This window comes from Pleuronectes platessa, chromosome 18 (assembly GCF_947347685.1).
Source record: "Pleuronectes platessa chromosome 18, fPlePla1.1, whole genome shotgun sequence".
Taxonomy (NCBI): domain Eukaryota; kingdom Metazoa; phylum Chordata; class Actinopteri; order Pleuronectiformes; family Pleuronectidae; genus Pleuronectes; species Pleuronectes platessa.
In genome coordinates, this window is record NC_070643.1 from 17206259 (window position 1) to 17222227 (window position 15969).

Below are 15969 nucleotides of genomic sequence, written 5' to 3' on the forward strand. Positions count from 1 at the left end.
CATTTTTCAGCATTTTCATCTATTTCGAATCTTGATGTAAAGAATCAGGCGGATTCTTCTCTGAGAAATCAAAGAAAATGTTGAGAAACACCTTATGTTAAAGAAAATGAATAAAAACCCTGGCTCCACCATCTGATCCACAGCCGCACCAAGATTTTATAGGTTCTTCTCTGAGTCAAACCACATCCTTCCACCAAGTTTCGTGGGAACCCGTCCTGCAGTTTGGCTCAATCCTACTAAAAGAAATAGACAAACTAATGGACAGGAGTGAAAACATGACCTCCTTGTCCGGGGGAATGAAACGCAAAGACAAAAAAAGCTTTAGTATTTACAGAGATTTGCGTTGGCGTGGCTTTCATACACTTGTCTGTCTATGCGTGAGATTACACTTCATCACATTTTCTATAATGTAAATGCTCGCAGCTATGTCTGGGATAATGCTTATGTGCTGCATGTTTGGAATAAGGGATTAAAAGGAAAAAGCCTGTTCACATGTAATGTAAATGGGCTATAAAATGTCTGGCCTGCCCCGACATAGACTTCTGTCTGATAGCCTGCAGAAAGAGACGGTAACAGATGGACGTCTTCAAAGTTAGATTTCGGGGGGGGGGGGGGGGGGGGGGGGGGGGAGAGAATGATGACAAAGAGAAAGTGATCAACTATTTCACATGTGGCTACGGGTACAAACATAACTGCCTGCAGAGGGGAGCCTTTGGTGTAATTGCCGGAGTCGAAGATTTTCTGGTAAATAACAGGTTGCCTTTCATCCAGTCTGCTCGAGCAACAGCTTGCAGACATTCATGGGGGGGGTGACGTTGCGAGGCACGATGGGGCCGCGGCCAAAAGGCACAACAGGCAGAGCTTGCACGGAGAACTGCCAACTCTTTTGCATTTGTTCTAAAGTTATGGGAGCTTTTGAAACCCTATAATGACGCCTTGAGCCGGGCTATGCTTTGTTTATGCACAGCAGGGACTCAGTGGGAATGAGCAGAGGCTGCCTTTTAAGGCTCACACAAAAGACCTGCACTTGCCAACATTGCATTTCTTCATATTTGACTTGCATGTTCTGATCGGAACAAAGGAAGCGCTGTTTAACGTGTACTCCACGTCGTTAGCTGCCTAGTGGGACAAAGGAGATCGGTCTGTCGCACAGGCCATGTGTGTTGTATACATCATATGTGCACATACTCAGAGACCTTCTGAACCACCAACCAACAATGACACACACTCATAGGAAGAAAACTTGAAGAAAATAGACTCCATTTTAATTACATCGCAGCAATAGCCACAGGGAACCAGTCTGAAACCGGACAATGGAATGTATGCTACAGATAACAATCTACTCCACGTATTCTGACAAGCAACAATCTCCAGACAGCCACGACAAGGCCGACACTGTGTGGTGCTGACGCAGATTGAAAGAATGTAAAAGATCCTGTTTTCAGACATGAACTTTGAACTTTCACATATTAAGAAACGCAGCAGGAGATTGTCCGGGTCAGATGTGATCAAAAACAAAAGAAGCATTTCCGTTACCTTCAGGCGAGGGGAGAAGAACATGGAGGATGTAGGACATGACATATAAACAAATGTTTACAGCACATCGACAATAGAGTCGGCCCTTAATCACCAATAGCTCTCCAATCCCATTGAGTTTCTGATTTGACATTTTCATCTGCATTAGCTGTGAATGTTCTGGGCATTTTCCTGCTGTATTCTTACATGAATTCACTAAGACGCAAGTTCTGGGAAATGTCTGGAGCCAATGAATCAGACATTTGAGATCTTATACAGCCCCTCCCCCAGAACATGTCTGAAGGCTGGATTCTTCCAGTGATGAATATCTGATCAAGGGTGATAATCAAACACACCAGTATTTTGAACATATGACAGTTATTCATGTGTGTGTGTGTTTTCTCCAAGAAAAGCAACTTATTTGGTCCACAGAACTGGCTGTTGTAACATTTCATTGTTAAACTTCAGACACGTCTTTGAATTGATAAATAGATTTTTCGTTTTTAAACAGAGTTAGTTGTCATCTATGAGTAAAAACTTAAACAGTCAGCTGGGCGACTAGTTTTCTAAATTGTCTTAAAGACGTGCCAGTGAATACATGAATGAACACAAACATGGCTCCATGAATGAAGGGTAAACAGGAAGTTCATCCGGCATCTTTCACTCTACAGACTCCAGCCTCTCGAGGGCAGACACCAGGTTGTGTGCAACAGTCGTGGATCCATCAAAAAGTTCCTCCACGGTCCTCCTCACGGCTCGCATCTTTCAGGCCCTTGCTCCTCAGGTCCTCCTCCAGCCTCACATCTTCAGGCCCTTGCTCCTCAGGTCCTCCTCCAGCCTCACATCTTCAGGCCCTTGCTCCTCAGGTCCTCCTCCAGCCTCACATCTTTCAGGCCCTTGCTCCTCAGGTCCTCCTCCAGCCTCACATCTTCAGGCCCTTGCTCCTCAGGTCCTCCTCCAGCCTCACATCTTCAGGCCCTTGCTCCTTAGGTCCTCCCGGGCTTCTCTGATCTGCCCCTGCAGCTCCGCCGCCGCCTCCTCGCAGTCATTGAACGTGGTCAACCTGTAGCCCACGGTGGCCAGCGAGTAGCAGCCGAACGACACCAGCAGGTAGAGGGGCATGGGCCAGGCCACCTCCCGGTACGTGTGCGGCAGACTCAGGTCCAACAGGTCGAAGGAGACCACCGCCCAGGCCGCGAGCACCAGCGACACGCCGAGCAGCCACTGCAGGAGCTTCGTCATGATGAAAGCCCGCCGGGAACCGACCTGGAGGAGAGAGGCGCAGGTATGAGGCAAGGCAATGGATTAGCTTAGCATTAGCTTAGCGCAGTAGCAGCACCGTGTTAGCTCTGCTGCTACAACACTGGGAGCGGATAAACAGCAGGGCAACGTCACAGTCTGACTAAATAAACATATTCGATCAAATCAATCGATGTTTTATAGATTACTTGGTCAAATCCTCGGATTTAGAAGCTATAATCCCCCCCAAACCCGGCGTGTTTACCTTCTGTGTAAGGACACCTCAGCTCTGCGCACTTCAATGACGCAGTAAACCGCGACGCCTCATGGGAAATGTAGTCGCAGTTATGTCACAGCAGAAAAACTGAATTATTGGTGAGTGTACATTATATTTTTTGCATGTTACTTCAAAATTCTTTATTCACAATGATAACTATTTAAAATGTCATACTAACGAGACCATAACATTCATTTTTATAGCTTTTTACATATTTTGATCATTTTTATATGCAAACCATCATTTCTGAATGTATTTATAAGTTTGAATTGTCATTGTTGTTATTATTTGTACGTTTGTTACTGAAATATTTACAAGACATCCTTCATTTACTTGTTAATTAAATTCTCATTCTTAATAGACATCTTCATAGAAAAACATCTTTTGATTATTTTCATATGAAAACCCTTATAATTTATGAATGTATTAATTATGGTTTTCTAACATGTTATTCAATTATTTATAATACACCCTTGTCATATTAAATCCTTATTCCATCCATGCTTCCAAAACATATACCGCTAATCTATTTTGAGGGTGGTTGGGTGGGGTGGGGGACGCTGGAGCCAATCCCAGTATAACCGGATGAGAAGCGGGATGCAGCCTGGACAGGTCGCCATTAAAATCATATTAAAGTTTATATTTCCTGTTGTTTTGTGGTAATTAGCCACTAGATTTCCCTCGGGATCAATAAAGTATCTATCTATCTTTCCATCTATCTAGAGAGGAGCGAGAAGACAGTGAGGAAGATGAATTGCAGCCACTTCTTTGGTTTAACTTCTCAATAAATCTCAATGTTGTTGCTGACTCTGTTTTTCATGAACACACTGCACTACACTGTTGTCTGATGTATTTACAGCACCAGTAGCCTGTCAGCTGAGCGAGAGAAAACGATTTGTTTCCACCGAGTCTTTAAGAGGCCCCCACTTTGACTTTACCACACATTAGACCTCTAACTGTTTCTCTGTGTCATCCTCTTAATTTAGAGAAACCATTTTGAAAATTACCTTGCCATTAACGCCGGCTGAAAGCTATCTATAAACACTAATGTTCTTCTGAAGCGAGGAATCCAGCAACAGTTTCATTAGGGGCCCCCGGGAGCCGACAGTTGCTGGATCTTTATGTCTCTTTAGGTGCTGTGGTGCATGTCTTTGCACTCGGGGCAGTGAACTGTCCAGGTGCAGAGGGCACAGACCTCTCCAGGGTGAAATCATGAGGGCTGGGACGTAAACACCATTCACTTAACTGGGAGGAGGGACATCTTTAGGAGCCACGGAGAGATAAACATCATTCTTTGGGGAAAAATGGAGAGTTATTCTTAGAGCTGTGGTGTTTATGTTCGTCTGCACAAGTGTTAATAGTTCGAGGGATGATCTCTGTGCCTGCAGGAGCGTTGCAACATGTGTTTTCTCTTTATGTAGGAATGGTTTATGTCTGTTTGCGGAAAAATGTAAATATTTGAATCCTGAAATCAAAATTGATTTTATCTTTGCAGCGTCATTTGGGGTTATGTTATCTTTTGAATGGCTTTGTGATTTTGGTAAAGGGCCGCGAATTAGGCAGCGGACAGGTTGATGCAGCTGTGATAATAACTTTTATAACGTTAACTACGTCCGTCTTCTACGTTGCATTATAACATTCAGAGAAATACATGTTCAGTCTACTGTCATAAAGAAAGACCAGCTGTTGATCCCAGTATTTGTTGAACAGAAACCAGGACATATTTGTGGTCAGGTCATTTTCTGTTAGTACTATGATTCTGTGAAATCCTAATGTGTCCATAAAGGAAGGAACACAATGGTAAATTATATTTAAACAAATCACAATAGCCCTTTTCAATCAATCAAATGTTATTTTATTGCCCATATTCATAAAACATTTGCTCCAGTTAACCTAACCCCAATCTGCGTGTGTTTGGATTTTAGGAGGAAGCATGAATACCTGGAGACAATCCATGCAGACACATGGAGAACATGCCAACTCCTCACAGAAAGGCCCCGGTCAAACAGGGAATCAAACCAAGTACCTTCATGTTGTTGAGATGAGACTAGGCCCTGCCATCATATAGTTTAATTTTCACTCCCTGAAACAGCAGCTGTAGTTTGGATTATTTTCAGTTGTGGAAAACCTGTCTTACTATGAAGTGACAGTGCTAAACTCTATCATGGAGCTCTAATATTATTCCATTAAACAAAAAAAAACATCTGAATCAGAACAGGCTGTTTTTACATTACATTTTGACTTGTCGGAGGAGGAGAAATCCAGGTGCTCCTCATAACATTACGTTATAACGTTGCGTCCGAGTCAAGAGTCGAAATGATTCATTTAAATATTTACACCTTCTCCTGAAACGTCACAACAAAAACCCACCTGTACTCGTTTTAATACATTTCTATGCAGCTCTGCACTTAATAAGACTCGACGTGATACATATCAGACTGTCAAGGTCAGGCCGCTCCACTGTCTCCATAAAACAAACTGAGTCCAGGTGAGCTCACACGTGACACACTGCACCACAAGCTCAGCATGTGTGCCGTGTCCTGCCTGTGTTGTATCGGTATGAGCAGTAGAGTGTGTGTGTGTGTGTGTGTGTGTGTCTGTGTGTGAGTGTGAGAAGCACTCAGTGGGAACAGGGGAGCTGGCTTTTCTCAGTGCGTCTCCCTGCCAGCACCTGTTCCGTTCCAGTACTCAGGAAACCTGCGCTCCAGCCCGAGAAGGCCTGGCAGACACAACACAACAGCCTGCGAGCGGGTGGGGTCACTGGAATGGAGAGAATGAGAGGGAGCCCACCAGACTGTGAGAGAGAGAGAGAGAGAGAGAGAGTAAAAGAGAAGGAAGGAGGAGGGCAGGTTGTGACAAGAAAGGCGACAGGGAAGGAGGGAATATGGGAAGAGGTGGGAACAGTTTTTCATAAAGAACCATAAAAAAAGGGATAGACTTATCTCCCACTGCCAGTAAAGGAGATTGCCTTTCACTCTATTCCCTTCCTTCCTCAATAATAATGTTGCTATATTAAGATAAGATAAAACTTTATTGATCCACACAGCGGGGAAATTCAATTGTAACAGCAGTAGGCAGGTCAGAATGAGGTATACAAGGGAAAAGAGTTTGTACATAATATACAACCCTTCACATAGTGTTTTATTTCAAATTAATATATTATTTAACTTACGTTTGAGCATTTCACATTTTAAGTATTCGGCCATAAACCTGACAACCATGATAATATTTGGTCACTATGATCTCTAATCGTAATTTAAAATGTTGACACCACCTTAATCTGTGGTTCATGGTTGAGGGCGAGAGAGAGAGAGAGAGAGAGAGAGACAGAGAAAGCTGAGAGGAGCAGGAATAAAAAACGAAGGGGTGATTGAGTATGTGGACGAAAGAAGAGATGGTAACAGAGAAAAGAGGAGAGGAGGGAGGGGAGCAGAGAGAGGTTTACGCGCGGGGGGGGGGGGGGGTGAAATCGAGGGATTTGCAGGTGCAGCTTGAGCAACCAATGACCTTAATGGTGTGTTAAATCCAGCTGTTGCTTATCCAGACTTTTCTTCTTTGCCCCCCCCACCTCGGCACCTTCCACTGCGTGCAGCACCTCGGTTCCCACAGCACCGAGTCTGCAGAGCGGTGGAGAAACTCACGAAGGCTGTGTGTGTGTGTGTGTGTGTGTGTGTGTGTGTATGTGTGTGTGATTGACAAAGACAGAGAGCGATGGCAGAGAGAAGAGGCTTCATCCTCAGGGTGCAGCGATGGGAGTGACTGTGTGTGACTCCGGCCAGAGAGCACAGATAAGAGGCAGAGATAAAACAAGAGAGAAGTGGTAATGGACAGTTGCGTTGACTCTTATCTCTCTGGCTTTGTCAATATTAGCCGAGTGAAAAAGTGCAGATAAGAATGTGTGCTACTAAAGAGCTATAGGAGATAATTATTGTGTAATATCATAAGAGGGTGAGAGGAGGCACAGTGCCAGACATAAGGAGGGAGGGAGAGAGAGAAAGAGAGAAAAGGCGTGTACTGTAAAAACGCTGTTTAAGATAACAATAGAGCTCGGACTCGAAAACAGGAACCCTCTGTTTCCTGAGCCGCAGAACAGAGCTGTGTGTAATGTTGTCATTAGATGTGTGTGAGTGTGTGTGTTTGGGAAAAGGAAAGGGTGACTGAAAGTGCGTCACCGTGTCCCACAGCTTCCAGGATATCGCTGGTGGAAGAGAAAGATCTGATACTCGTCTGAGAGGAGTGAGATCTTTCACACTGAGGCTTTGTTTTTGAGAGTCGGGCCTGGAAAAGCACCAGCGTGGAAGTTTACTGGCAGAACCGTGAGGAGTGGTTTCAGGGGATGAAAGGACTGCTTAAACATTTCAAGCTTGTCAACCTGAGCTCACCTCCGAGTAATACAAAAACTAATTTCAGGGAATTCAGAAAAAATTGGAAAATGGAGCGTGTAAGAATTTCCTGGGTTCGGATGAGCGATGAAACAACAGCCTGATTCAACCTCACAACAAGGCACAAATAAAAATACAGATTAAGATTAAGATTAAGATACATTTATTTGTCCCTAACACATGCACAGACATGCACAGGCACAATCATCCAGGTAGGGAAATTTAACCTCTGCTTTTAACCCATCTGGTGAAGGACACACAGAGCAGTGAGCGACCACATACGGCGCCAGGGGGGCAGATGTTGGGGGAATAAGGTGCCTTGCTCAGGGGCACTAGACAGGGTAGGGAGAATCCTCTTGGATTTTTGGACAGATCAATCCAGGTTCGTCTTTTTGTTGTTTCTCCGTGGAGTCGAACCAGAGACGAACCAGAGACCTTTTCTGCCCATAGTCCAAGTTTCTGCCTAGAATGGAACTCAGTAGAGCGCACACCTCCATCATGGTCCATCAGTTCTCTAAAGGTCTTTCAGGATGCGGCCTTTTTTCCAGAACCACGTTTAAATTGAACAGGTTCCCTCTCAGCCTGTCCCATCTTCTTCTAGCAGGTTTTGTAGTTTCAGTATAGTCCTGCAAACCAACAGTGAAGAGGTGAAACCATCCTCCTTGGCCTAGGTAATAAAAAGTTACTGATTAGACCTGGCACTCTACAAAGACAATAAACAAGGTGCAAACGTTATTCAGGTTCACAATGACGCAGCCAACAAAGAGGTGAGGGGTGGCGTCTGGGCGGATCATGCAGGAGGAGGGACCTGAAGAATAAATTGTTAAATTAGAAGGAAGTCAAGTCAAAGTCAGGTCTCAAAGGTTGAAATTTGTAACTTTCATTTCACTTCTGTGCCGGGCAAGTTGCTTTATCAGCCATTCAGGAATCAGGGTTTTGTCGGTGTCTCGGAATAACAAACAGATTTTCATTAATCAATTGCACCACCAAGTTCAAAAGTCACCGGCCCTTTTTAAAATGCTCCCTGTGCTCACATGGACGACTCTGAGTTGTGTTGTGCTTGTGGGATGACTTTGTAAGTTTAGTGAGACGCTCCTCAGACAGGTGAGGTGAGTGCATCAGGGCGGAGGAGTCTGTGGATGCTTCTCAACGGGGGGTCCCTAAATTCCAGGCAGGGCTCCTGAAGCTTTTGACGTTGACGTGGGCGCGGCTCATGAATATCCTCGAGTCGAGATCATCTCTGGACGGGCGAGCGTCTGTGTTAAATTGCCACGATGATGGTTGCTCTGCTTCAGGGCCAGCTTAATGAAGTCCCGGGGTCCGGAGGTCGGAGTGTGGTCAAGTGTGACCAGTCTGAACCGTGTGAGAGTAGCACTTGTCTTGCTCCCCGCGCCCCGGAGTACAGACACACACCTGTTTCGTGTGCTGCTGTGACGGCCGCGGTGCAACAGCAGAGGAATGCGCCCCCCCCCCCCCCCCCCCCCCCCCCCCCCCCCCCCGCCTCACCCCTCCTCACCCCCCGTCTTCCTCGCTCTCCATGCTCTCAATGCTGTCCTAATGAATCTCATCACACGGCCTCCATTTGTCCCACTAGTGCTTTGTGTGTTGACCTTTAGAAGACGTCATTACTTGTTATCTTCATGGGTTGTGTAATGCTGCCCCCGTAACACAGCCACCCCCCCCCCCCATAACCATAGAGCCATAATGTATATGAGTGTGTGTGTGTGTGTGTGTGTGTGTGTGTGTGTGTGTGTGTCTGATCAAATGCCCCTTGTCAGTGTAACAGCCATTAACAATGGCACGAGCTTGATGATGTCTCCCTCCTCCATCTGTCCCTCCGCTCCTCTCACCCCAGAACACAATGTCCTCTGGCATTAGCATTATTGACAGTGGAACTAATTGGCACACGGTTATGAAAGTTTCCCCGGGGGCCATTTTAAATTGGACTGCACAATTTCCCTCCAACATCTGATAAGCGAGTCCTGGCACACGGGACCCGCGGAGGTATCGATTATAAACGTATTAATGTGGGTCAGCTCCGGGTTCTCCACGAGGGGCGGATGATGTAGCGCCGCGCGTCTAGACTAGAACACACTGACCTCATCCTGTGTGTACATAATGGATGGTAATGGGAGGGGAAGATGGGAAATTCTGTCTTGTGATCTTAACTGCTCACTGCATCATTTTGCTTTGATAGATGTCTGGCACACAGGTCGTATAGGGAGAGGTAGCTACAGTACGGGTGCATTAAATCTGATCACTGACACTTTGATTTCAGCGTCCACATTGCAAATATTAACTGACTCATGCCAGCGATGCAATGAGGGAGCTATGGAGGAGCAGGGACATGCATTAGGAATCCAAACACGCCAAACTGAACATTGAGTCACATGTAAAACCTCATTAGGTCGACCAGTGGATGCATCACTGGGTCCATACGAGACGTTGCCTTCGGTCGCTCATTATATAGACAACATGCTTTGTCGTTCCACCAGATTAGACTTGGCATTCGGGGGAGGAAGTACAGTGGCCCTGAGGTACAAAGCACAGTCAGACGGCAAAGAAGAGGAGACAACGACAATTTAGAAACCACAACGGCAAATAAAAACAGTGATAAACCACAATGTGGAATAAGAAAACAACAAAGGATAAGGACAAATTACAAAAGACCAATAAACCATAAAAAACACTTTGGTGAAAAATATAACACAACAATAAATCGAAAAACACAAAGTAGGAATCTTTAGTTTCCATTAGAAGTTCATGCCTTTTGTATTTTGCACTTCAGGGTCATGTTGCAGGTTCAGTCAACTGGAAACACATCAATACACTTTCAATCTACTAATTGATTTCATTCCTCTAACAAGCTTCTGTTAAACTATTGTGCTCGATGTCACATATTGTCAGTTGAAAGTGGAGCAACCTTCTCTATTCTGTGATTGCAGATCAGTTCTGGGATTGAATTCAGATTCAGTGTAGATTTGTTGATGCTTTTGTGACCGACTGCGACTTTACGTTGAAAATGCAAAAAGGTCAAGGACTCAAGGATTATGGATTTGTGGTGGGCGGTGGGTAAGACCCTGAAAGCTGATTGTGGCCACCTCACACAGGCTGTCATTGCCATTTAAATGAAGTTGATTAGGTGAGACCGCTGCTCTGTGGTCCTGTCCGTCTCCGAGTCTACCCTGGACAACAAGCCATATTGTGCCCCCCCCCTCCTCGCTCCTCCCACCACGAGACTGCCACTGCTTGACCTTTCAGAAATCTGACCCCCGGGGCTCCTCGCTGCTCCCCCAGGCACCTGCCAACCCTTTCACCCCTTCACTGGGCGAGCATCTGGAAGGTGAGGAGGGACAGGCGAGGAGGCCAGGGTGGGCCGTCGGGAAGCACTGACACGGTAACAGAGAGGACCAACAGCCGCGTCAGACTTCACAGGGCTGCTTGGACTGTTTCTCTCTCGTCATAGATCATATACCAAGCCCCCCCCCCCCCCCCCCCCCCCCCACACACACACACACTCCATGTGTACATCTGCTGGTATCTGTTGTCGCAGGTCCATACTCGTCTTAATTTATTCCTTTCCTTCACGCGTTCTGTCTTTTATTTCTTTCTCTAACTGTACACACATATCATGATGTATGCACAGCTGGGCCCGACAGAGGCGTCCAGGAAACGTGTGGTTTACGGATCCCCTGTTGACATTCTGATTTGACTTTCCTTTCACTTTCAGGGACCTGGAATTTTAACTGTGCAGGGGTTATTGACTCAGCATGTCTGACCAGGGCCGGAAAACCACTCAAACATACACGCCGCCTCCCTGACTGACTGACTGACTGACTGACTGGATGTGTCACATGCGACGTAGAGCTCGATCAAAAACCCTGGTTTCTGACCACACATGCAGCCGCCCCACACCTGCTCACGGTGCTCCGTACAAAGAACTTTCTATCATTAGTTTCGCTGAAACGCTATTCCACTCCTCGGTTTTATGGAAACAATAATATCCTAGTGGTTAAGTTACAGGCAGAGTGTAAAAACATACAGTATATCTGAAGTTACGCCAGCTTTAAAGTTACACCTCAGGACCGAAAGCTATGTCATACATTTTCCGAAAGAAGGATTTTATAGGTTTGAACCAGCGAATCGTTCCTTTGGGTTCAGGATGAAATCATTCCACAAACGATGGGATGTCCACAGTCTTGTTTTTTTCCCCATCGTTAAACCTGAACAGTTTCTAGCCTCTCAGGAGCAGTGGAAACCAGATTTCAACACCAAAATATCGTCACCTTTTAAGTTAATATGCGAACATGTTAACTTGCAGTTGCATATTTACACATTCAGTACAACATCCATTCATTGGGAGTCGAGTTTCTGCTACTCGTCAAATGTTAGTGCAACATCCAGCCTGTTTTGGATCTGCTTTCATTCTCTGCCAACTCCTGACACAAAGACCTGGCTGCTAAAGGCTGAACTTTAATAACTAGCCATTAAGCGCAGAGCAGGTTGTGTTCATACCTTTACAGCCACCTGCTGCATCATGCACTAAAAAACCATTACTCACTATTAGATCATAAAAGAGGTGGGTGGCAACAGATTCAGGTGATGATTTACAATAGTAATTACCTGAATGTTTTCAAAATGATTAATTATGGCTTCTTTAAAGTGGTATTGGGACATTTGGGGAGTTGTGCTTATTTGCTGTCTTGCCAAAATTTGGTTTTAAAAAAAACGACACCACTCCCTTGACTGTTCAGTAAATGGGAAACAGCCGGGAAATAATCACAACTTTTAATGAAACACACAATATGATAATCCGACTACTTGGGGCCTCTCAATTGAAACAATCAGAAAAGAGCTAGTGCAATGTCATTGGGAAGTTTTTGGGGGATCATGGAAGTTGTTGTCTTCACCATCATTGCCAATGAAAATCAACCTGAGGCAACTGAAGATGCTGATTATGTTCACGGATGTTTTAAAGTTTTATTCACGTTCAAAGCAAATCGCAAATAAATAATCGTGATAATCATTAACCCTTGAAGTTAGAGCAGAGACGGACACAGACGTAAATAAAATCGTGGATTTCTCTGGGTTTGATCCCTGGATAATATGTATAAACAAGTAAACAAAATGTATAACACAGATGTAGTTGTTTTTTTGACATTTTAATGAAGAATTGTTTAATAATACATGTTAAAATTGTACATTTCTGCATTGTTTTTGCACAGATTAAACCAATGAGATATAATTTGTAAATGAATAAGCTTCAGAGGTGCGGGTAAGTTAGCTGTTACCAATTATTTCAAGTCTTTATGCTAAGCTAAGCTACCTAGCAGCAGGCTGTATGTGTGCTCTATTTAATGAACAAACAGTAGAGTGGAGGAAGGGTTCTTATCTTGGCAAGAAAGCAAACGAGGGTATTTCAAATGATCTTTTGATGTCACAGGGTACTTGTGTAATTATGAACTCTATATCCAGTTTGATTTATACGATAATAAAGTGGCCGATCAATGCGCAGCACCCATTGCATCATTGAACAGGGTAAAAACAAAGAGCAGTAGAAGAGGACCTGCCACTGGAGTGTAAATGTGAAACTGAATTATCCCTGTGTCTTCCCCCACAATGCAGTGCACCGGGTTACCGTATGTATGCGGCCATATGGGCTCATCAATCTAGCATTACTGTCACCCCTCATGTATTACCGTGAGGGAAGATGGCCCTGCTATGCCCCTCAAATCCTCTTAGTCAACATTTAGCTGATTGATTTTTTTTTTTTCCGCCTTCTACCTCGATTCAGATTATCAATGCGATAAGAGCAGGAAGTTGTATATTATTGATGTTGCTCGTGGGTTGGATGGATGGGCGAGAGAGAGAGAGACGCATAAATGTTTCAGCGGTGTCCAGAGGAATGAGATCAACGTGACATTATTACATTTTAAAAAGCAGAGCAAACTGAGTGGAAAAGAAAAGAAGGATGTGGATGTGATTCGATCCCTTCAGCAAATAACCTGTTACACATGGAGGAACAGTGGATTACAGGGAAATTAGACTTGTCATTTCTGGTGAGCGTGATCTCGAGGATTGTTCTCATGAAGATTAATAATGTGTCGGAGTCTTCAATCAAATAGAAGCTCCACAGATATGATATAAGTGCATCTGTCGGACATTGAATTTACAGTACAAACACAATGTTAATTTCACCCCCTTGCCTTTTTAATTCCCACTGCCGGCCTCCAGCTCACAGATCCATGATGATAGTTTCACTTCAGGAAAATACGATCAAGCAGGTTCCCTATAATAAAAGTATATATTCCCCTTCAGGCTATGAAGGCCGTTTAACAGACAAATCAGCTTTTTTTTTAAACATGTGGTTCAGCTTCACGTTGTGTAAGACAGTTGAGTCCTGAACGACTCTGTGCTATGTGTTCTGCAGATGGCCCCACACGCCGCTTCTCCCAGAGTGAATGCATATATCTCTGAGATGCTTCACGAGGCTCGGACGACTCCCTTCCCCGATCCTCTCCCCTCTGAACTATACTAAATGATGACCACGGAGATTATGTATTGGTAATTCCTGCCAGGTCTTTAAAAGAAGGCCCATGCTGTGCGCTTAATGCTCGACGGAGGGATTATGCAGACCCCATACATGTGGTGTTGTGGCTGCATACCTCCAGTCAGACTAAACCCAATCTGTTACAGATTTGGACTAAAGAAGAGAGGTGCAGCGAGCACAAGGGGGTGGAGGGTGTGGGGGTGTGGGGGGGGGGGGGGGGGGGGGGGGCGCTGTGCAGAGCGGTGTCCATGCTTTACTGTACATTCCACTGCATCTATATCATGAAGGATCAGAGCTAAACCTCCCTTTGGACGCAGTCTTTTTTATCTGTGCGTATTAGGACGTTAAAAAAAAGAACCTTGGCTTGTGTCAAGGCTGTGGGCTCCATTTCTCTTCTCTTGATTCAAGACTCTTTTTTCCAGCATTTTTTTTTTATTTTCCCTCTGTGGTCGAGGCAAACCCAAATCCCTCTGCAGTTCCCCCCCGAATGTGGGTCCAATTAAACACATATGTGGATTTTCTCATATCGAAGCTCATAAAAGGTAAACTCGGGCGATTTACATTACATTTACATAAGGAATGCTAAGTTACTGCACTTGTGAGGTGCGAGCATCTCGATCACAAGCAGATGGTCGTTACTATTCATCATTCACTCACCCAAGGTGTTTCATTGAGCATGAATCTCATAACCAGATTGATTTTTCATATGTGTAGGTTGTAGCATGTGTTTTATTATCATGATTATTAATATTACGTTGTAGTTAACTGATAGATGGGGCTCTGGGCACTTCATTAAACCATCGGGGCATGTAGGACAAAAGGAAAAGAGTATGTATATATGACTATATATCCATATATACATACAATATATGCATGTGTGTGTATATATGTATATATAGGCTACATGCTCTCACACATATATGTACTAGTTTAATAAATATATATAATATATGTATATCTTAGTTACAAAACTTATGTATGTCTGTAGTGATTTTTAATGAGTATATATGTATGTGTGTATTCAAGGACTGTACTTATCAGTATCGCATCATAGTATGTTTAAGCACATCAAAGTACATGAAATAAACGTATGTAAACAAAACCTAAATTTAATTTTGGAAACAAAAAACAGCACTAAAAAACCATCAAAGCAAGAAATCCATAAAATCAAATCTTTAACAGTTTTATAAAAGAAATCTGGGAAATTATTAAATGTTTTTCAGCTCAAATCTTTAAAAGCTAATTAAAAAATCGATGTTTGTCAACTTCCGTAACAAATTAATGTGTTTAATGAAAAATTGGCTGAATTATGAATCTGTCTGAATACAAATATCCTGAGCATCAAAGTAGCTGCAGTGAGTTAAGATGAAGTTGGAGAAGTTGTGGCGATGTGCTGCTGCCCCCTAGTGGTGAAACAACAGCAATGATTCCGTTTCTTTTGAACAGGTGAAACACTGGATGAAGCAGATTGAATTTCCACAAACAACAAAAAGGAACAGAAGGTGTTTTTTGTAATTTAAACAGTTTGTATTTATTCAGTGTTTAATTCCTTTATCTGTTTTTTTCTTTTGCAAACATTCTGCCAGCAGGTGAAGTTTACATGGTTTTATTCTGCTGACCAAAAGAAGCGCTGCTCATTAACTTAAAATCAAGCAAGTTTAAAAGAATCAAAGGAAACAAAGTTTTGCTGTCAGACAATGAATCAGTCCAACCACACACACAGAGAGACACACACACACACACACACACACACACACACACACACACACACGCAGGCACTAATTAATTTGAAAAACAAAATAGCGATGCACAAACAGGACTGTGGAAACTAGTGATTATATGCAGCAGAGGTATAATTGCTTCTAATTACAGTATTGCCTCATTGTTCCTCTCTACCTCTAATTTACCACATTTACATCTCATGAAGACAATACCACTTTGGTTTCACGACTGTGAAAGTCAAGTCACGGCTGCAATAAAATATTCAGGACCTTTTTTATACTCAC

General features: G+C 43.8%; 1 protein-coding gene across 2 annotated transcripts; it reads right to left on the reverse strand.

Moving 5' to 3' along the window:
- Nucleotides 1-1243: 1243 nt before the first annotated feature.
- Nucleotides 1244-3064, reverse strand: dpm3 (dolichyl-phosphate mannosyltransferase subunit 3, regulatory). Of its 2 annotated transcripts, XM_053446541.1 has the most exons (3): nucleotides 3020-3064; nucleotides 2506-2781; nucleotides 1244-2464 (listed from the first exon to the last, which is right to left on the reverse strand). In XM_053446541.1, the coding sequence occupies exons 2-3, from the start codon at nucleotides 2755-2757 to the stop codon at nucleotides 2438-2440; spliced, it is 279 nt and encodes a 92-aa protein (XP_053302516.1). In that variant the 5' UTR covers nucleotides 2758-2781; nucleotides 3020-3064; the 3' UTR covers nucleotides 1244-2437. The 2 variants fall into 2 exon arrangements, with proteins under 2 accessions (XP_053302516.1, XP_053302515.1); XM_053446540.1 differs by having other exon boundaries at nucleotides 1244-2781.
- Between the last annotated feature and the right edge of the window lie 12905 nt (nucleotides 3065-15969).